This window comes from Mauremys reevesii, linkage group 4, assembly GCF_016161935.1.
Source record: "Mauremys reevesii isolate NIE-2019 linkage group 4, ASM1616193v1, whole genome shotgun sequence".
In the NCBI taxonomy this organism is placed as follows: domain Eukaryota; kingdom Metazoa; phylum Chordata; order Testudines; family Geoemydidae; genus Mauremys; species Mauremys reevesii.
In genome coordinates, this window is record NC_052626.1 from 82,637,075 (window position 1) to 82,660,177 (window position 23,103).

The window sequence follows — 23,103 nt, forward strand, 5'->3', positions numbered from 1 at the left end:
AACTTTAAGCACTTAATTCATTAGGGACAACAGGGCCACACTAGAGTTTTATTCAGTCATGTCTGATTTTCCTCAGTTCCCTTTGAGAACAAAAGCAGAGAGGAAAGCAAAAGCCCAGTTCTCTGGGGGTTGTAGCAAAGAAGCCATCTGCCTCTAAAGCCCTGGAATAGTATTGCCAGAAACTCAGCTGGGGTATTGGTGACAGACCACTTGATTATCACAGCAAAAACAAGTGCCTCTGAAAATTCAGATGGATCATAAAATATGCCAGCATGTTGAAGTCTTTAAAAAGAGGGCCATTTAACTTTTACCGAAAAGTTTTCCCAGGTGAGTACTGTATTCCAGAAGACTCGAATCTACATCTTCAATATGGGGGAATGCAAACTGAAATGATCATTGAACAAAAGGAGAAAATGCTACCACAGAAGGAACTTCCTTGTTTTCCTTTAAGGATTCTTTCATCCTACTTAAGAAATGCAGTGCCACCTCAAAGAGGAATCTCTGAAGAACTACAGATGAAAGAGAGCCAATAAGTGAAAATCCATGCAGGCTGCAAGATGTCACAAGCTGGAAGAGGCGCTGAATTAAGAGGGCAAAGAACAGAACCTTGGACAGAGGTCTGAAGCGTGCAATAATTGATCACAGAAAAACTCCTTGGTCCAGTGACCTTTTTTATGGTCAAGTAGACATTCTCCTGTGAGGGAAAAGATATTTCATTTTTCTAGCTGAGAAGATTATCACCATGATACAGGAAACACTGGACTAGATAGAAAAGGAGGAGTGGGGCAAAAGATATACGAGAAGAATGGGACTCAAGATCTGGGTTCTGTTCCTGACTCTGCAACAGACTTCTTGTATGACCCAAAGCAAACACGTTTATATGGTCAGCAACAAACATCAATAGGGAAGCATAAAAATCCTTTAAAAAAAATTAAAGGAATTTCCTCCCACCCCCCACGAATTGAGTTTAGGACACAGAAAGCACTCTCTTGATAAACTGGCTTAGTTTTCCCAGAATCAGCTATTTTCAAAAAGTCATGCTGATAGTGTCTCTAAATGGAAGTTATTTATGGTAAAAGATACACATTTTACAATACATATATAATTTATTCTTGTAACTTTAGCTGTTAAATAATGTAACAAGCACATTGCTAAACATTTCATTAATTTTTACGATACTTTCATCACATTAAATTATTTTCTACCTTATCTTCCAGAGCAGCCATCCTTTCCTTGAGATGAAGCTGAAGTCTTTCATTGGATTCAGACAGAAGTTTATCAACAGTATCTGATAAACGTTTATTATGTTCTTCATTCATCTTCTCTCTTTGTCTAGCCTAAGTTATTAGAAAGCATTAAAAGTATGATTAATTCAAAGCTGTTGATGTTATCTGTCCTACGAAACATTTGAAAAGTACCATTTAGAAAGATCTCCAGGTTGTGAAAACAGTAAGGCTCACCACACCCAAACTCCTTATTTTCTCCAATGAAAGACACTTTCCTCAAAGGTTCAGAATTAATCCAGATACCTTTATCATCCAAAAGCCTTCAGGGATACCCAAAACCTTCAGATAATCAGAAGTACTAGATTCACAGGCTTCCAAGTGTGAGTTTACAGTCTAGTGACTGAGTAAATTTCAAAGCCTGCAAAGCAAACTCCAAGGCCAGCTGACTCAGTATGTCTACAGAAGATTTTTTTTTGTGAGAAGGGAGATCTAATTAGAATAAAGTATGGTAGACAGGTACTTTTAAACATTTTATTTCAAATTTCAGCTGGAAACTCAAAGCTCACAATTAAGTTCACTAACTTTAATTAAGAGCAACGACTAGCAATCATCATAAATCCCCAAACCAAGCCTCAACTTTTAGCACTGCATTAGAGGTGGGACATAGAAGAAGGGAAGGCCCAGCTCAACCATCGGCTACCATGCAAGGATCATAGTTTTACTTTTCAGTTTGATTTCTATTCCAAAAAATATTTTTGTAATACCCTTTGCAATTCCTGATTCTTTTCCTCCAATTGTGCTTCCATCTGTCGTAACCGTTCTTCAATGTTGCCATGTCTCTCCTCAGCCTGTCAATTTGAAAACAAACTAGAACTAGTATTTAAGTCTTTAAGAATGTACTGAAAACTGATGTGCTAGCAAGAAGCATAACATGCTTTTGTGTGCAAACTGCCATTTTTGTCCATATGCAGTGCAAAACAGCTTACTACCAGAACCTAAGAATCCTCATTATGTTAAATGAAGATCAATTAATCCTCCCACACCAGAATTTCATGGTTCAACCATTGCTGACAAATGACTTCTCACCAAGAAAATTTACATTCATACTTCCACAATGCAATAAATGTATAAATCCCATCACAGGATTTCCTCTCTACCCTCATCCCCATTTACCTATGTTAGTAATCATGAAAAGCAGAAAGCAGCAAGCAGAAACAAGGACCGATGTACAAATTCTACCTTCCTAAACTTGGAGGCAAGTTCCAATAGTTTAGCCTCTTTAGCAGCAGAGTTCCCAGAAGACAAAGGGTCAGACTACAAAGCCAATAAAGGGATAGGAAAGATAAAAAAAAAAAAAAATGAAAACGAGACTTTAAAGACACTTAAGAAGTCCATTTATAGCTACTAGACATACTATTACTTCACTCTATAAGCTGCTATTCTCCCTGCAGCCATTTAAGGACATATAATGTAAGCTGAAATTTGACTGCCCATTACTTAAAAGCTTCAGGTCAATCCTTCCTTAGGGCTGGCCTATACCAAAAAATTAGGTCAACAGATACATTACTCCGGGGTGTGACAAGTTCGCACCCTTGAGCACCATCGCTATGCCCACCTAACCTTCAGTGTCGATGTGGATAGGGCAACAGAAGAATTCTTCCGTTAATCTGCCTATCTCTGGTCAGAGAGGTGGATTACCTACAGCATTGGAAAAAACCCCTTCTGTTGCTGTAGGAAGCATCTACACGATGGCGCTACAGTGGCATACAGTAGTGCTGTAGTGTAGACATGGCCTTAGTTTAAAAAAAAAAAGGAAGAAATGGTCTTCTTCCCTGCCAAGACATAAGTTGCTGATTGTATTAAGTGACTCCCAGCTCATTCTTTCTGGACTAAAGCAGATTTATACAGTAACAAAAACAGTAATTCAAACAGCAAAAGGGAAAGGAAACAAACACTTTTCACAATGCAACACACAAAGCTGATACAAGAGCTGATACAAAAGCAAACTCCCAATAATAGAAATACAGAAAAAGTCATTAGAATTTAAATATTTTGAACATATGCTAGACAATTAGGAGAATGAATAAATGGAATCACATAATATAGAAAACATTTTACTGATTCTGTTTGGAAAAATCAGTGAAAAAAAAGACAGAACAGAATTGCTATAGTTGGAATAACCACAGAAAAGACACTCACAATTCAGTGAACTACTGTCCCCACCTTTGAAAGTGCTGCAACTCTCTGTGCCAGTTCAGCCTCCACCTCAGGCAAAGTCTCAGCTTTTCTCAAAGTCTGCTGCAACTTTTGCTCAGCCAGTTCCAGTCGTTCTTGCAACTGGCGGTTCTTATCTTCACTCTAAAGATCGAGAATGCAACAGTCACCATTTACAACTAAAATGGTAGCTACTTGTTCCTTTATCAAATACTGGAGTAGAGAAACAGACAGCTTCCTTTATTAGACTAATGGAAAACAATTTTCCAACACTGATTTTACTTTCCAAATACAAAAAGGAGAAAAGCAGCTTTCCAAACTAACTTTTAAAATTAAGTGTGTCACATAAAAGTGCTATTTCACTGAAATAAATAGTGAATTCCTTCATAAACACAGCCACAGCATGTGAACTATCATAGAGGCATTGCTAATGGCTCCAATTTTAAGGTTATGTGGAGGTTTGCAGTTATAGCGGAGATCAAATTCCTTTGCTATTTAAGTAAAATTATTTATATGAGCACTAAATTTAGCACTTTGCTAGAAAACTAAGTTAAAAGTAAATGTGTTAAATATTTTAGGAGTTAAGGTTAAAAATGACTCGATGTTTCCTTCTGTTCCCTCTAGCTAACAAGTGACTGATATATAACCCTTCAAAATTTAAATTAATTTAGTTGTACACAAAAATCAGGAATAAACCAGTTTTCTTTTTTCAATAAAATAAATAAGAAAGTGATGAGCATTATTTGGTGCAACTGTTTCTGTCTAAGCCAAAGGAAAGAGCTGGATAAAATTTATTCAAAACCAGAAACGGTTCCTATCAAAGACAAGTAAAATTACAAAGCTTAGGCACTTCACTGCTTGTTCTGTGTTCAAGCCCCTGCTCCCTACCAACTTTCTCAGTCCCCAGGCAGTCCACTTTCCTTCATTCTATCCTCTCTTCCAGATAGCCCCACTCACCTAACTGCTTCCCCTCCTAGACCCCTAGCTAGAGCCATCAGCCAGCTGCTCATCCTATTGTGCTGTCTCTTTGCTAAGGTTCAGAGGGAGTCCTGGTATGATAGATTGAGCAAACCTGCAGGAGGCAATGGATAGGTTAGAGCAGTGGTCCCCAAACTGTGGGGCGAGCCCCCACCTAGGGGGACAAGAAGAAACATTGAGGGGGGCATGACAGGGCCCAGGCCAGCCCCAATGGGGGGCAGAAGGGAGCACCATCCAGCCCCGATCTGCCCCCAGCTCTGGTCCTAGCCTTGGCCCCTGGCTGCTGGCCTCGCCGCAGCCCCGCTCCCAGCCTCGGGCCCCAGCCCCAGCCTGCTCCCAGCCCCAGCCTCGGTCCCTGGCCGTGGCTCCAGCCCCAGCCTCGCCCAGCTGGGGAGTGGGTGAGGGTGGAGAGGGAGGGAATGGGCAGGGCTAAGTGGAGGCATGATGTGAAAAGTTTGGGGACCACTGGATTAGAGCATGCATGCCTAGAGGCAGTAAGGATGAAAGGTTCATAGAAGCTCTACACCAGAAATAAGGGATGCAGACTAGTCATTGTGGGGAGACAGGTAAAGGAGGAAACAGCCAAGCATTAGGATTAATCAGTGGTGGTGAACAGTGGTGCTGAGAAGGGATGGGCAGTGGGGCTCTCCCCTTCTACCTCTAGCCCACACTCTCCTGTCCTGTTAAACTTTCAAACATTTTATAAAAAACGGAGTTCAAAGTTATTCCAGAAAGCGATGGAGTCCAGGGGCACGAAGGAAGCCGCAGTACATGAAGAGGAGGTATAGAAAGGGATCAAGCCTAGGGTGGTCCAGAGAACCAGCAGAAGCAGAGACGGAGGTGAAAAACTATAGGTGATTGGGGGGGGGGGGGATGAGACAAAAGGGGGAGAAATCATAGGCAAAGTTTTAACATAATACGCTCCACTAATTCCAACACAGCTATAATTCACACACGTGCAAAGATATGCAGGAGGACAGCACCAGTGTGCCTCCCCAAGCTCTGTCAAGAGCATAACCTTCTCTGCCATAAGCTTTATGTGTCAAAATGTTTAATTATTTGTTGCTAATGAACAAATCATGGAATTTCCACTCAAAATAGTTAAGAATTAGTTAAGAATACTTAACTACATTTCTTTTCAACACAACCATTTAGAGAAAGTTTCCTGTTAGAATTACAACATCGTCCAAGTGAACATTAATTAACACTTTTCACTAACAATCATACCCAGATACACAGAGTCCTCACCTCCACAACAAATTCTTTTCATTTCCAACATAAAATTTGAATTCTAATTCAAAGAAACACAATCTAAAATACAACCTTAACTTTGACCTCAGACTTTCATAAGTAACCACAGCACATTAGACTTATTTTTAAAGTATGACTGCTCGTAAGATATCGTAATCTTCTTCAGATAAAAAGTAAGTGCCTTAGCACACATTGGGTACTACTGTAGTTTTAATATTACCATCTTCATCAGCAATATATTCAACAGAATTTTCATATTTTATTTAAATTAAAATTATTACCTGTCGGTGCATGGAGTCTTTATTAGCAATTTCATTTTCAAGTTTATCATTGAGGTCATGCACAGATGTAGCTTCACGCTGTGCAGCGAGGTAGCGTTTTTCAAGAGTTGTAATTCTCTCTTCCATGTCTTCCTTTTGGGCCATGGCCTATGTTATGAGAAACATTTGTTGGAATAAAAAATTACATTTAGTCACTAAAAGCTATAAATTTTTTTTAAATAATCTAGGCTAAAACAGTATCAAACATACTTTCTCATTCCTACAGCACAATCAGTAAGTATAAAGTATTGAGATATTTACTTAGAAGAATTGTGTTATTAAATTACAAACTCACTTTAAAATTAAAAAAAGGACTAACAGAGTCAAGTAGTGAATTACAGAATGCTTAATTATTTACCTCAAAATTATTACAATATAATAGTAGTTTTCCTTATAGTGTGTTAAAAAAACGTAAGTACGTAAGTTCAGTCTAACTCTGGAGCCTTAAGTTCAGCTCTTAAACTCATATTCAGCATTAAATACAAAAGTGTCCTTTTTTCAAAGGTTGTGTGTACTTATAAATCCCACTAAAGTTCAGGTGTGCTGCAGAAGCTCAGTATCTTTAAAATCAGAATCTTTATTTAGGTACCTAGATATGGATTTAAGAGCCTAACTTTAGGCACTCAACTTTAAATATTTGGGGTTAGGCTTTGACATCTTTTCCAGATTGTCCATTTTTGCATAAGTGTACAACACTGCTTACATTTCCAGACTAAAATTTCTTTTAAAAATATTGTTGAATGTTATCTCCCAGCTTCTTTTAAGTACACTTTAAATCACCTTTAGAACAGTGGGTCTTACTACACAAAGTTCCATATATCAAAGCAACTGTGAGGATTATGTTCTGTACTTTGAAATCTTTGAAAATACAAAGTGTTTTACACTGTAGATATTAGGCATTTTAAAAACAATTTGTTATAGTTATCTTAAGGAAAAAAATAATTCACAAAAGTATCTAAATTTTATTCTTATTCCTAGAGTAGCCTTGCCCTTAAAGCATTACAGATCAAGCAATGTTTATCATGTTTGTGTATTCATGAATTTTCAGTAGCACATCTATTCTGAAAGAAGCATGGATAAATTCCACATCTTTTTTTTCCCCTGGGGTAGCTACATATATGCAACACCAAATTTTCCTTGATCTAAGTCTAGACCCTAGCTGACAGTTATCAGGATACATTTCTTCCAGCCCAGAGGGCAGAATGTAGGACACCTATAAGATTTTCAATGCTTCTACTAATCAATTAGTAACCATCACTTTAGCAAACAATTAAGAGAAACACAAATTTGAGGATACACAATTGAACAATACAACATCAAGAAAATTAGCACTCAGGAATGAGCTAAGCAGTTAGGCCCGGATTTAGGTGCCTAAATCCAGGTGGTGGGTTCCCTCCATGGATTGCTAAACGGAGATGGCATCTCCATGAACCCCAGACCTAAGCATCTATCACCATGAGAGGGAAAGGGCTTAGTACACCCCTCTAGCGGCTGGCTTAGACTTTCACAGTTCATTCCTCACCTCTCGTACATCTCTTTGCAACTTTGTACTCATTTCTTCTGATTTTATTAAATCTTTTCTAGCTGTGTCAAGATCTTCTTCCAACTCTGTTACTCTGCTAGAAAGAGCAGTGAGACGTTCTTTCATTTGGCCTTGCTCGTTGGTCTGCTTGTCTATAATTTCTTGGAGTTCTATAACTTTAGCAAGGTCTTCATCGTGGCTTGAAGAACCATCAGAAGATCTCTATTATATTAAAAAACAAAACCAAAAAGAACAAAACACCACCTTAAGTTTCCACACCATATAGAGCTTTGAAATATACTATATTACTTCAATATAACAAAGCTAATTAAGGTTAGTTTGTGCAGTCTATCCAATAATAGAGTTGCAATAATTACCTTGTGCTTTAATTATACACTTAAGACTGGACAAATATTGCAACCCATACGTGGGGGGGAAAAAAACCCATCAGTATTAACAAACAACCTTACCTTCCCATTTGTACTTGGTGTATTCTCCTGATCATGATTTATATCCAGCACCCCATCAGTTAGTGTTCTTTTCTGATTGTTTTGCTCTTTCAGAATCATTAACTAAAACCAAAAGTAAAAAAAAAAACTGTAGCACATTTCACTTTGTATTTCACTTATCACATAAGCCAGTGGTCCCCAACGCGGTGCCCGCGGGTGCCATGGCGCCCGCCGGGGCATCTATGTCCGCCAGCCAGTACGCAGGCTCACAAGCATCTGCTGAAATGCCACCGAAAAGCAGCGTCACCAAGAGGCGTCGCTGCCGAAATGCCGCTGATTTTCGGCGACCGTTAGGCAGTGACGCCTCTTGATGACGCTACTTCGGCGGCAATGCCTCTTGACGTTGCCGCTTCTCGTCAGCATTTTGGCGGATGTTTGTCTGCCAGCCACGGTCCTCAGTGGCTTGTCGTCCGGTGCCCACCACCTGGAAAAGGTTGGGAACCACTGACATAAGCAATAGCTAACATAATGCAATGGCCTCACTTTGAAGCAAATGAGTATGCTTGTAGTAATGAATTTTACTGATATAATATTTAGAAGATTATTAATGCTTTAAAGAAGAGACTGATTATGTATGCATGAGCAAGATGTAGTACAGACAGCTAAAAACCTATTCCATGCCTGCTATGCTACTGCTATTGGTCTTAAACCAGAAAAAATTCTATTTGTGAAACAGCAGAATAATCAGCTCAGAAGTCTGTTTAGGAACTATACATATATCAACAAGAACTAAGGTGAAACCAAACTCATCCAACTGGGATTTAACTAAAAACAAAAATCTACAAGTAAAGAAAATAACTAAGAATCATCTATATATACTAATATTTGGAACAATATTGGTTTGATACTATGGTATAAATTCTTCCACCCAAACATCCCTCAAAATTTTATTTTACTGGGACCTACCTCTTTATGCGTAGTACCTAGTTCTTCTTCCAATAAACTACACCTTTCAAGTGCTACTCGTAATCTTTCCCTTACCTGAAAAATAAAGTCATCAATAAAAATTTTATAGCTATCTTAGCACTGAGCAACTGTGAACACAAAACTAAATTTGTATGTGCCTAGAGGTATGGCTTCCCATTTCAGTATGCTTAATTGCTCCATCAGTGTCAATGACTTACACCATTAAATTCTGAAGTTTTAACATGCATCACAGAAAGGATCTTCTGGAAAAATGACTTAGGTTTTAAGATTAACCGTTGACTGACACTTTACCTAACTAGGAGACAGAACTTCTCCATTGGGCAGGTGAACTCCATTTGCTGCCAACTTTTAAAACTAGACTAAATTCTGTGTATTTAAATTATACCTCTCCCTTGTAAGGAACACTCAAACACCTGTAATGTTTGTATTGTCTAAGAAGTCAGTGATTTCAATTTATAGAATTTGCAAAGTTATAAGAAATAAGTATTTTATTAGACACAAAATTTAGGAATCAAACTGCTAGTTGGGAATGGGGTTCACCTTAAGCTGCACCCATTTGCACAGCTGAGCTCTATGGTAGCAGGCCCAATGCACAGGTAAACTGAGGGGCTCCAGGACTCCCCCTTTAACCAGCTTCCTCCTGTGTAACTAATCCAGGGTGGGTGGGGGCAGAGAGGATCTTTTCCCCTGTCCCTCCCTTTCTAGCCCTACTTCACTATTTTCCCCTCTTTTTTCCTTTTCTTCTATTACACACATATGTTGTCAGTGTAAGGGAAAGGATGTGTGGACTAGGGAAAGGACGAGTGGGGTGAAAGTATGAAAGGAGGTGATGAAGAATGAAGAGTATGTGCAGATGAAGGGGTAGGATGAATGAATTTTCTACATTAGGAAAATTTACACAAGTGTAACACCAGTGCAAATAAGCACCCCGAAGAGATTTTATTCTTTAAATCTTCCCCAGATGCAGCACGACTCCCCCAGCCCCAGAGCAGCCACCATCCTATCTTCCATGCTCTTGCACTTGAAGCAAGAGGCAGCAGCACACTCAAACTCCAACCAAGTAGAGCGAACAGTTCGGGCGTAACAACATCACAACATGTTTTTGCTTTCCCTGTTGACTGCACTGACTGAACTGGTAACACCTCCTCACTGACTCACTCACCAGTTCACTTAACTGCTTCTTTGATCTGCCTTGTCTAGGCCTGGTGTAATTGTTCACCTTAAATACTGAGCCACTCACTACACTGCTACTAATTTCTCTCATTTCACTACTTACATACTCAAGTAACTGTCCCTTGAGCATTTTGCATTAGTGATTAGGAACAGAGACAGAGGGAATCAGTAGATTCCTTGTAATCACACTGTTTGTTATTGGTACCACTCTACACTTTTTCCACTCATCTCTAACTTTACCATTTTCCTGCATCGCATTTACCTCCTTTTTTCTCTCCCTTCTCCTACTTCATCTCCCCTTCTATTCTACCCTCTCCCTATGTTACTCTCATCAGCTTTTCACTCTTCTGTTCTTCCTGTCCCATTCCACCACCTCCTCACTCCTACACACACAAATCATACCTCTGCTTCCCCTTTTGCCTTCTTCTGTTTGCATCTGGTAATATGCACCACAACTCTGTCTGACTCCAGCTCCTCGCACAACCTTCCCTATCATCACCACCTTTTTCTCCAGTCCAAATGGAATATCCAAACCCCATTTAAAAAAAATGTCACTGCCATCCACAACCATCTCATCTCCCTTTCTCCTGTCTCCCCTTAAATTCATTCAAACTCTTGCTGAAAAAAGTCTTCCTGGTTTGTTGCTTCAACCACATAACCAATTTGTTTGTATCATTCCACTGGCTTCCCTTTTCCACAGCATCAAGTACAAACTACTTGTTTTCATTTTTAATGCCCGCTGTGGCCTGAGATCAGACCAATCTCTATTTTCTCTCCATCAGTGATGCCAGCCTTGATTGCCTGTGTCAAATTTTCCAGCATACATGTTTGTTTTCTCCCATGCCATTTCTTTTTCATGAGAACAGCACCCTGCAAAATGCCACACTACACTATTCTCCTTAAAACTCACCTATACCATGACAACTACAAAACACTTGACAATGGTTAGACAGCTGGTATGCTGTGACTGCTGCTTATTTCTCCAGCCACAGCTGTCAGCATTTTTACCCTGTGCTCCCACTAATTGTTGTAACCACCGGTTGTCCATTGTCTTCTACTTCTACTTTGTGTGTACAGTATCTAGGCAATGACATCCTTTATGTGTTACTGTAATACAAGTAAATAAGTGTGAAAACCCCTAATGTAGATATGTTGCATAAGCACAAAGCTGGGCTTTTTACACTAATGCAGCTTACATTGGTATGTTACTATATTAAGTTGCACTGGTTTTGCTTTAGTACAGCACATCTACATTAGGAGGTTGTACTGACATAACTGCATCAGTGTAGTTACACTAGTGTACATTTTCTTAAAGCAGATGTGGCATAGTTAGAGAACCTAACTTTTGAAAACTTTTGCTCAGATAGTTATTAGTTCCACACTGGGGGGCGAGGGAGGAGACACATTAATTGGCACATTTCATTACCTTTTCATCAAGGGCTTTGTGATGTTCAAATAGTGATTTTAGTGCTTTGAGAACTTCAACTTCACTAGACACTCCTGCTGGAGACTGAGCCTGTCTCTTAACAACCGTCATTCTAAGGGACCGCTCATGTCTGGAGACTAGACATTCCAAATGTTCCAATAGCAGCTGAAACAAAAAAAGTAAATAAGGAACAAGATGTTTATACATGTTTTGAACATCAGACTAGAATGACTTTACTTTCTAAAATATTAGGTTTGAGTTTAGAACTTTGAACCCAATGTTAAATATATTCATTTGTTTGCCTGTAACATTTCACTGATATCTTTGTATAAAGTTAACAAAATGGAAGAGGTGCTACATGGACCATTGTTCACCCTTTTTTACCCAGCATTCTTCCCCAGACCTAGCCTCTAGGTAAGATACCAGGTTTGAGAGAGCTTCATTTTAATCTTTGCTTAGATGAAATGGACAAGGATCTGAGAAGTCTTAAGTCTGGAAACTGCTTTCTAATCACCAGGACTGGTTGTACACAGGAAATGTATGAAGAAGTGGGTGGGGAGCAACTTCTTGAAACATGGTTGCGCGAGCTGTCTGTATGGATCTCCATGACCCGCATTTCTACTCCACTACTTCAGAGTCTTACTCTAATACAGAATCCCTTATCATGAAGGAACCCTTTGGCAGTCAGAGCCACAGTCCTTTATCTGCTGTTGGGTGGAATAGACACAAGGTGCAGTCACAGCCCTAAAAGACACTGCTATACTGACGCTTCCTTTTAATAAGGCACAATTGTACCAGCAGTGAAAACCCATATGGACAATACTTAAAGAAGAACTTACAAATTTTTATCTTTGAGTTTCAACTTGGTGTATAAGAACATGATACACAGTCTGAAGAGAATCTCAATATTAAGTTCAATTCTCCAATTAATTATATTTTCCCTAATGATGGTTTAATGGGGTTTATGGGCGCTTTAAGTAAAAGAGGAATTGGAGGGGGATGGAGTCAAGTGTCTCCCCATTCCAAGAGTCTCAACAGAACAAAGATCCTGGGGACAAGTAGGGCAGATATGGGAAGAGAGGAAATGGTCTCAGAGGAAGACAGTCTTGGAGAGACTGTTAAAAGGCATGAAGCCAAGACTTTTATAGTGTAGATTTTTGTAGCTCCCTGTCTCCTAATCACTCAACCAATCATCCAACCAAAGACGACAAAACCCAGGTAGGTAGGGGACACCACAGAAAGCTCCCTGTTCTCACTGTGAGAGGAGATGTTATTATCTGGGAAGGACTATTTGCTTGCTGACCTTTCCTCCCAACCCAGGAGGGCAAGTATTGAGTTGGTGAGACCTAGAAGGCTAAAGGACAGCACCCCAGCAGAGACACTTGTTTTGCATTTGAGGTAATTTCATTTTAAAACAAAGAATATTGCAGCCACTCCGGGTGGAGCTAGACAGAAAAATTTAAAGGGCCTGCCAAGAAAAAGGGACAGACTGGCTCCGGATGGTAAGCTAGCCACAGATGGCAATAACCAATAGAGATCAGACAAGTAACTAACCCTTGTATTATTTCTTTCTGCTTTCAGTTCAGCAATTTCTTCTTCCCTTTCGAGGAGCTGTTCCCTGCATATATTAAGCTCTTTAGTAAGTGCTGCAAACTCCTGGAATAAAGCAAACAACCATACATCAGTCTCGGAAAAGGTGTACAACCTAATTATAAAAATTATTACCACAATAAGTAGTTCAGTAAAGTTGTAATCAATTATTTTTATTCAACTCATCTAAGCAAAAAGTTTGTCCAGGAAGAGGAGGCGGTGCTAGAAGAGGGGTGATGTTTTCCAGGAAATGGGGCTCAATGACTAAGTCAAGAGACATGGATTCTCCTCAGTATGCGAATAATCTTGTGTGGTCTGAGTCAAGTCACTTCAATTATCTATGTTTTTATTTCCTTTTTTCTTAAAAACTTTTCAAGCCTAGCAAAATATACTGTTTACTGAGCACTACACATGCAAGTGTAGACAAGGCCACTGTGTAAGCTGGAGCCCAAGGTGCCCCAACTCCTGAGGTGTTCACACTGGCAAGGCACGTAGAGCACCCGGACTCTGCGGCTGGAGCACCCCTGGTAATCCAACTCCACGAGAAGCATAGTGTTTGCTGCGCCCTGGCTAGAGTGCTGTAGTGTCTGTAGACGCCCTGATCTATTAATGCGCTCTAATGGGCCTCCAGGAAGTGTCCCACAATGCTTGTTCTAGCCACTCTGGTCATCACTTTGAACTCTACTGGCCTGCCCTCAGGTGACCAACAGTCAGACCCACCCTTTAAATTCTCTGGGAATTTTGAAAGTCCCCTTCCTGTTTGCTCAGCAAAGCATGGAGTGCTCGCCGCATCTTTCCAGGTGACCATGCCTCCACGTGCCAGGCAATCCCCAGTATGGAGCAGTGGCGAGATACTGGACCTCATCAGTATTTGTGAGGAGGAAGCTGTCCAGTCCCAGCTGCAGGAATTATGATACACACGGGCAGATATCAAGGGCCATGATAGAAAGTGGCCATGACCAGGACACAGTGCAGTGCAAGGTTAAAGCAAAGGAGCTGTGGAAAGCCTACCACAGAGCGTGGGAGGCAAACCACCACTCCAGTGCTGACCCCTCAACCTGCCGGTTCTACAAAGATCTGGACGAGATTATTGGGGGGTGATCCCACCTCCACTCCAAAGAGCACCATGGACACTTCAGAGGCTGTGGCAGCCCAGAGCCAGAGGATGGCCCAGCATCCCTAGATGCATGCAGCCAGGAGCTGTTTTCAAGCCAGGAGGAAGGTAGCCAGTCGCAGTGAACGGTGCTTGGGGAAGAACAAACAGCAGATGAGGTGCCCGGTAAGCAGCATTTATTTTGAGAAGGGAGTTGTTGGGTGCAGGCTGCTGGGGCAAGAAGGGTTGCAGAAAAAAAAAAGGTTAGGGCTGCGTGCATGCATAGATGCGGAATAGGGCGTTGATGTACTCTCTCACTTCATGGTAATCCGTCTCAGTGATCTCATCGAAGGTCTCATGCAGAAGCTGGGTAATCCACTTGCACAGGTTCCTTGGCAGAGCTACTGTGCTCCTTGTCCCAGTAAGGCTAACATATCTGCGCCACTGTCTTCCAGGACGAACCCATCCTGTGGAAAATGTGGGGAGAGTGTTAAGTATAGGGGGGCCCCTGCAGCCAAAAATGGCCAAAAACACACTCCACAGTCATTCTGCATCAACTCTGCCTGTTGTTGAACTGCTCCTTGCTGCTGTCAAGGCTCCCCGCGTATGGTTTCATAAGCCATGCCATTAAAGGTCTCAAAGGGTCACAATGGGCATTTCGACTTACCCGACTGTGATCTTCTGGACCAGGAAGAAAGTCCCGGCTTCCAGCTTCCTGAACAGGCCAGTGTCCTGAAAGATGCGTGCGACATGCACCTTTCCAGCCCAGCCTACATTAATGTCCGTGAAACGCCCACGGTGATCCACAAATGCCTGGAGAACCACAGAGAAATACCCTTTCCAATTTATGTACTCAGAAGCTAGGTGTCAGAATTGGAATATACGTGCCATCTATCGCCTCTCCGCAGTTAGGGAAACCCATTTGTGCAAAGCCATCCCTAGAGTCACGGTTCTTCTGAGCAGGATGCGATTAATGGCCCTGCACACTTGCATCAACACGATTCCAACGGTAGACTAGCCCACTCTGAACTGGTTAGCGACCGATCAGTAGCTGTCTGGAGTAGCCAGCTTCCAGATTGCAATCGCCACGCACTTCTCCACCGGCAGGGCAGCTCTCAATCTCATGTTCTTGCACCGCAGGGTTGGGGCGAGCTCAGCACAGAGTCCCATAAAAGTGGATTTCCTCATCCGAAAGTTCTGCAGCCAATACTCATCATCCCAGACTTGCATGGCAATGTGATCCCACCAGTCAGTGCTTGTTTCCCGAGCCCAAAAGCAGCGTTCCACGGTGCCACAGGCAATCTCATGTTGTATGTTTTACGCGTGTCGACATCGTTGTTGGACTCCTCATTGTCACTTTGTGGCTTAAGGAGTAACTCGACTGCAATTCGTGACGTGCTGGCGAGACCCATCAGCATATTCCTCAGCAGTTCAGGATCCATTCCCGGAGCCCGAAAGGGAAGACAGAGCATGCAGTACAAAAACCACTGAAAGATAGCACCAAATGTGGATGGATGCACAGGGATTGCTGGGTGAAGCGATGCATCACGGGGCATTGGGACAGAACCCAGGATGCCCCGCGCTCCCCTCCCCATTCCCACAGGCCTCAGCGCCAGTCCAGAATGGGAAGAGGTGCTCTGCAGGATAGCTGCCCATAATGCACCCCTCTGAAGCTGCTGCAAGTGCCGCAAATATAGCCATGCTACTGCGCTCGCGGCTGACAGTGTGAACACACATCAGCACTTTCCCTGCTGCTGTCTCCGAGGGCTGGTTTAACTCCCGGCATGCTACATCTGCAAGTGTAGCCAAGCCCTATGTCTAAAGCTTTAAGACAAAGCTGTTTTGAGTTAAGCTAGACATGCCTGAAAACAAATTTCTTTGAAAGGACGTCTCAACTGCACCTAAAACATCACTACTGCAATGTTAACATGTGCAACTAAAACAGACAGACTCAAAGCTGATGTACAAAAGTTTCAGAGCCCAAGGCTTTGTCTACACAACACAGCTTTTAGCGACACATTGGGCAGTGTAAACGCTGTTTGTTGGCACTTTTGCCGACAAAATACTTCCACTACCTACGAGCAGGGTTCGCGTTGTGGATAGGAGAGTGCTTCTGTCATCAATGAGCTGTTTACATTGCCACTTGCCACAGCAAAAGTTTTGTCTTGGGGGGCAGGGGAGACTTTTTTAAGCATCTGTAAATGACGAAAAGTTGTTGTTGTTCAATTGGCAGTGTAGACAAAGCCTCATTCTGTAAACTGTATCCAAAAGATAGATCAGATTGGAAAGAAAATACAAAAAGTAACTTCTGTAACCTAACCCTGTGACATGTGTCAGGAGTCCCAAGAGCATATTAGCATGTTGAAAGTCACTATAAAAAAACAACAGTGGTACCATTGCCATCAATGACATACAATACACTATCACCTCCCCTACCTCTTAAAAAACACAAATCTATTCATTAGAACAATTCAGATTACTACTGAGAGTGTAGTTCAAATGGATTTTTTAAGTCAATCATAAAAGATTGCTCAGTTTGAGGAAAAAGGGAGTCCTCCTTTAACAAAATAGGAAAAGCAAAACATCTTTACTCTTGTTGCATGACAATTAAATTCTTTTTGCCATTTTCAAGCAGGAGGATGCGAAAACTTCATTAGTTCAGTTTACATTTAATGAAAACCTGATACTGAATACACATAATCAAAACCACAAAGATGTACTTCAAATGTTGTTCATTCTAAGTATGAATGCCTACATAAATTAAAACCTTCTAATGCTGCCAATATGAAGACCTTACTAAAGCAAAACGTGTCCTTACAAGTCCTTCATTAATAAAACATCATCAATGCCAAAGACAAAGCACAAAACCATTCCCTCATTCCATTACTAAAATGACAACATGAGAAGAAAAGGCAGCTCTCAAATAGCTAAATTACAACTATTAGAGTTGGCTGGAAACTAGAATTCTCATTCCACAGGAAATTCTAAAAAAAAAAAGAACAGGAGTACTTGTGGCACCTTAAAGACTAACAAATTTATTTTAGCACGAGCTTTCGTGAGCTGCAGCTCACTTCTTCGGATGCATAGAATGGAACACACAGACAGGAGATATTTATACATACAGAGAACATGAAAAGGTGGAAGTATGCATACCAACAGGAAGAGTCTAATCAATTGAGATGAGCTATCATCAGCAGGAGGAAGCTCATCTCAATTGATTAGACTCTTCCTGTTGGTATGCATACTTCCACCTTTTCATGTTCTCTGTATGTATAAATATCTCCTGTCTGTGTGTTCCATTCTATGCATCCGAAGAAGTGAGCTGCAGCTCACGAAAGCTCATGCTAAAATAAATTTGTTAGTCTTTAAGGTGCCACAAGTACTCCTGTTCTTTTTGCAGATACAGACTAACACGGCTGCTACTCTGAAACAGGAAATTCTAAGTTTCCCAAAAAAAAAAAAAAAAAATTCTGGAACAGAATGATAAATGAAATTTTGAAGTTTCCTGAAGAACGGGAATTCCAAAAATTTTGTTTAGAAAGTCAACCACATTTTCTATCAACCTTTCCCAGAGCCAGGAAGCTTGGAGAGCCTGGGCTCCCAGGACTTCTGGGGAGGGGAAGAGACAGGAGGTGCTGACAGACAGCTGGTGTTGCATCCTGGGCCAGCTGCCCTGCAACCGTGACAGGGAGCCACACCACACCTCAATAGTGAGGTGAGTATACCCCCTCCAGCACTCCTCCAAACTGTACCCCCTTTTTCAACTCCCTCCATGCTCTCCAGCAGTGTCCTCTTTTTGGGAACCTGAAAGATGGTAACCCTAATGCAAACTGCCATCTAGGAAGATTTGTTCTGTTCCACAGAGGAGTCCTTTTGTATCTTTTTTCCCCCCTATCATGCAGGGAGAGGGGTGTGAAAGCTGCTCTAGGTTCCTACAGCTCAGGGTCCAGATTTGCTGCTTCTATCTAGCTTTGGGGAGGGACTCCATTAAGACACCCTGCCATGTTTAGCACTGCTGAGAAATGCAGGTATCCCAATCACAGAACATACTGTACCCACCGCCCATACTGTACTCCACAAAGGTAGGAGAGGAGGGGATGCACCGATAACATCTCAGCAGCAGACAGGCCATTAAATCCCATTGTCGAGAAAGAACTAAAAATCAAGCTACAGAAGGCAAATGTATAGCCAAAGTTGTTTACTTGTTTTGTATGGCCAAAGTTGGTTGGTTGTTTTGTTATGTAGCCACAGGTCAGCCAAACCTTCTTATAGTCAGAGGCAGAATGAAAAACTGGCAGGCTATTCAGTGTAGCTAGCCACACCCTCTGTTATCAGTGACTGACAAGTCTGGTTCTGCCTGTATAGCTCTGTGCAAACAGAGTATATTGGTTTACTGATTTTTGCACCTTGCACATTAAAAAGAATACTAGGATAATGGTCTGAATAAACGTGGGTAATGCAACAAACATACCTATCTCCACTACTAAACTCTAAAACACGTGACAAAGTGGTAAACAATAAAAAATGCAGTTTATCCCAGATTTGCATAAATAGCTGTTCAGGCTATCATTTTACTGTAAACAGCCACATCTCTACATAGCACTATCCAATAGAATTTTCCAATGCCAGTATAAAACAACACTCCCTCCATATGATGTTGTTGCTCATTTTATAAGAGAGAAGAAATTAGTATCTCCACTATTGCTGATGGGAGAACTTCAGTAAATCTCTTAATTTTGCTATTATTTTTCAATTTCATCTTGTGAGTTTCTACTGTGGTTAGAACAAAGTGTGTTTCTCAGAAAAGAACTTACAGAAACTTACACACTGTTACCCTAAGGGGCAGAATACATTTCAAAGTAGATAATTTTTGAGGAAGGAAACATATGACTTCAACCATTAGCTGAGTAGGCTGGGTTTTCTTTTTGAAATTAAAATTTTACATTGTGAGCAGTTCTACCTACAGTGGAAAACAGTGAAACATGTTTGCATTCATTTTTTTTCTTAATCTCAAGGTTTTTTTAAAATGTGCACAGTAAAAAGGAATTTTTTTTGAAAAAGCTGAATAGAAGAGTTCAGAATGGAATGAGGATATCAAACTAGTTTTTTTCCCTTAAACATTTAAAATAAAAGCCTGTTTTGAGGTGTCTCAATACTGAAGATAAATTAGTCAATAATTAAGCATATAGGAATGCAGCAAGTAGGTTGTAGTAAATTACTAGTGTCACAAACTAGTCAAACCCACTAACATGAGCCAAGAGGTTGACACACCCCACTTAAAGCTTCAAACAGAATTCTTAACAAAAAGGATTTAAATAGATATTGTGAAAAATTATCTAACCTTTGGGACCAACAGGACTATTACACAATTACAAACGTTATTTTTCATTCCAATATCTATCTTCATCACTTTCACAAAAACTTTTGAAGTTTTACTTCTCAGCCCAAAGTTGAATACAACTTGGAACACTTGAATAAAAATCAAGCAAACTGCTGCCTTACGCAACTATTAAGGTAACAGCTTACTTGTTTTTAAAAAACTGTCAACCTTTTAAAAAGCAAACCAGTTTTGATTTTTCAGCTGACATTCAAAATAAAATGTATTTATTTAATCTTTTGGAGGACAGATCTAATAATGTTTAGAAGAAAGTTACAAACATTTTAAAAATGCAACCCTTTTAATATATTGCAGTTTTAATTATTCTGAGCCACACATATTCAAAAGCACTATCAGCAAACCTCAAAGTTTACAAACACTGTAAACACCAGTTGAATAGGGAAAAATCTGGTTTTGTCCATTTAATTTGTTTTAATATTGACTATTTGGCCCTACCCACACCCGTGGCATCTCTAATGGTCATGAAGGGGGGGGGGGGGAGCACAAGCTAAAGAGTAAAGAAAATCTTTCAGTAAGCACCAGTGAAGTATTCTGGAGGTTTTATTCTCAGGGAAAGAAATAAAAACAAATCTTGAAGGTACACAAGTCTTACTTGAAAGCACAAAGACTTAGTACTTCAGCACACTGATACCCAATGCTACTTTTTATATTTTGTTCCAAGAAGACTCCTAAATTTTTGGAGAGGGACTATAATAGGCTAACATAAACCTGGGTAAAACATTAAAATATGGTTGTGGCATTAACTCTTACTTCTGAATTGTTAACTTTAGTGAGGTTTTTATGCTATGAAACATATTTGAGCAGGTATTTGTTTTTTAAAAACAGAATGTGCAAATGGAAATATTTAGTATAATAAAACCTGTAATGCAATTAAACTGTAGTCCCTTAATTTTTCCAATTTCCAGTCATTTTCCTTATGTTTGGACAGTTATGACAACACCTCAAAAGGGGACATTCTATGTTTTCTATGGCTTCTAAAACACAACTCTAGCCTTACTAAACATGAATGGCATTAACAGACATCCTCTAATTAAAGGGCATATGACAAAATGTTTGGTTGTAACAGTCAGTAACTAACTTTCTGTTGACTTATATTCCACATTCAATATAACTTACAGAAAAAGAGTTACAGTACTGAATAAAGGCAGGGAAATTAGGGACTGCAGTGGGGGGAGGGAAGAAGTGGAGATGGGTGGAAATGATAATTACCTAGTTTTCAATATAGCACTTTTCATCGGTAGATCACAAAGTGCTTTACAAAGGAGAACAGTATCTTTCACCATCTGTAAAATGGGGGTAAACTGAAGTACAGGGTTGTGAAGTGAGGTTATACAGCCAGTAGCAACACTGGAAATAGAATCCAAGTCTCTGAATCCTAGTCCAATGTTTTTTGTGAGGAAGAGGGAGACGTGGAAGACCTTTCAGACTCACACTGTCCCCTCCCTGGCTGGGCTGTGGGGGATAGAGGACATGCCTCTCCTTCACACCATCTCTCAGCACAATGGCTGGGATATGGAAGTGAATGCACCTCATACAAGCATGGACTGGGGCAACTGTGAACTCCAGCCTTTGAGAAGGGTGGGGACCATGCCACATACGAGCCAAAATCTGGAAGGTCCTGCCCCATTGGTGGCATCTGAGCCACTCTTCCTAACCCCCACATGGGAGGGGATGACAACGTCCACAGAGATGAATGGAGCAGTTCACACCTCTCGGTGCTATTATTTCAAGCCCTGTTCATCTACATAAAGTGTTCTCATCCAGCTCTCTCACAGCCTCCCAGGCTGATGTATGTATGGTGAAGATAAGCTATACATCCACCAGGCCCAGATACAGGACAGGGATTCTGAAGATATATCTACACTACGGAGACTCTATTAGCATGGCTGGGAAGCCATAACTATGCCAGCATAATCCTGTAGAGCATAGACCCCAGCCTACATCAATGAAAGGGATTATTCCATTAGTGTACAACCACTACCTCATAGACTTAAGGTCAGAAGGGACCATTATGTTCATCTAGTCTGACCTCCTGCACAATGCAGGCCACAGAATCTCACCCACCCACTCCTGTAACAAACCCCTAACCTATGTCTGAGTTACTGAAGTCCTCAAATCATGGTTTAAAGACCTCAAGATGCAGAGAATCCTCCAGCAAGGGACCCGTGCCCCACGCTGCAGAGGAAGGTGAAAAACCTCCAGGGCCTCTGCCAATCTTCCTTGGAGGAAAAATCCTTCCTGATCCCAAGCGATGACAGCTACATCGAAGGGAGTAGTTGCCTTCCATTGACATAGCTACACTGGCACTGGGGGTTAAGTCGGCATGGGTAGGACATACAGGGTGTGTATTTTTCACACTCCTGGCTGACTGACATAGCTATGTTGACCTAACCCTTAAGTATAGAGCAGGCCTGCATTACCACTCCCCTGTCTCCACCTAGCACATGCACTTCTCACAACCTCACCACCCCATGGCCCTTCCAGACTTACCAGGGCACAAAGAGGAGGGTGGAGTTGACGTATGCACGTGAGGGGCTTGAAGCAGTGAGGAAATGGGGAAGCTCAGCACTGTAGCAGTGGTAAGAGCAATGGACATGATGGAGGTTATCCTGTAGGAATTGGAGCAGTGAAGCATGGTCAGAGCAGTAAAGGGAAATGTGGGGTGTGGTAAAGAAGTGCAGGAATGAGTGGAATGGAAAAGAGACCAGAGCTATGCAGCAGGGGATATTGGGATAGCTTCACCTGTTTCCTCAAACACCCAACATACATATCCCCCTCATGTCTGTTTCCACTTCAGAAGATTTCCACTGACTCTATATTAGTCCCTGCACACTCTCCCCAGCTTCTCAACCTGCAGATCCTATGCTGGTGCCTACCTCTCCATAGTGGGGAAAGCTGAATCAAGAGCAAGAACCAGACTGTGCTGGATAGGCAGAGAGATGGGACACAAGGAGATCATGCAGGCACAGCAAATGGACTAATTTGTGGCCAGTGCAGTCTGTGGCTGGGTAATCACCGCCAAGAAGCCAGAAGCAACAGAGAGGGAGAGCTGAATTGTAGTATATTGGGTGCTGACAATTTTTATTCATTTATTTATTTTAAACAAGGAAATTAAATTACCAAAAACTTTAACACAAAGTTAAGGTTGCCCAGTGTTGCCTTGAGACTTTTGAGAATGTAATGTGTGGCTGCACTGAACCTCTGAAAACCAAGATATGAAGAAAAAGGTACATGACACCCCCACAATGTAACTTTAATGCTTCCCTCTTTGAGCTATGAATATTAAGCTATGTCTACTCTACCACTTATGTTGGTATAACTTATGTCACTCAAGGGTGTGAAATAAAACCCCAGAGCGACATAAGTTACACAAACATAAGCGCTGGTGTGGACAGTGCTATGTCGGCAGGAGATCTTCTCCCACCAACATAGCTACCACTGCATGTTGGGGATGGATTAATTATATCGAGCACTCT

The 23,103-nt window shown here is 41.2% G+C and overlaps 1 protein-coding gene across 10 annotated transcripts in view; it reads right to left on the reverse strand.

The window, feature by feature from the left end:
- The window catches only part of PPFIA1 (PTPRF interacting protein alpha 1), an 89,741-nt gene that overhangs the window by 42,500 nt on the left and 24,138 nt on the right, over positions 1-23,103 (reverse strand). For 9 of the 10 annotated variants that reach the window (XM_039535497.1, XM_039535505.1, XM_039535499.1 and 6 more), the window contains exons 3-11: positions 13,101-13,202; positions 11,547-11,711; positions 8,927-9,001; positions 7,982-8,083; positions 7,512-7,733; positions 5,951-6,097; positions 3,450-3,584; positions 1,991-2,074; positions 1,206-1,337 (exon numbers count right to left, since the gene is read on the reverse strand). In XM_039535497.1, the coding sequence (XP_039391431.1) occupies positions 1,206-1,337; positions 1,991-2,074; positions 3,450-3,584; positions 5,951-6,097; positions 7,512-7,733; positions 7,982-8,083; positions 8,927-9,001; positions 11,547-11,711; positions 13,101-13,202 (1,164 nt within the window). The remainder of the gene's footprint in view (positions 1-1,205; positions 1,338-1,990; positions 2,075-3,449; positions 3,585-5,950; positions 6,098-7,511; positions 7,734-7,981; positions 8,084-8,926; positions 9,002-11,546; positions 11,712-13,100; positions 13,203-23,103) is intronic. The other variant, XM_039535503.1, reaches the window with a different exon arrangement.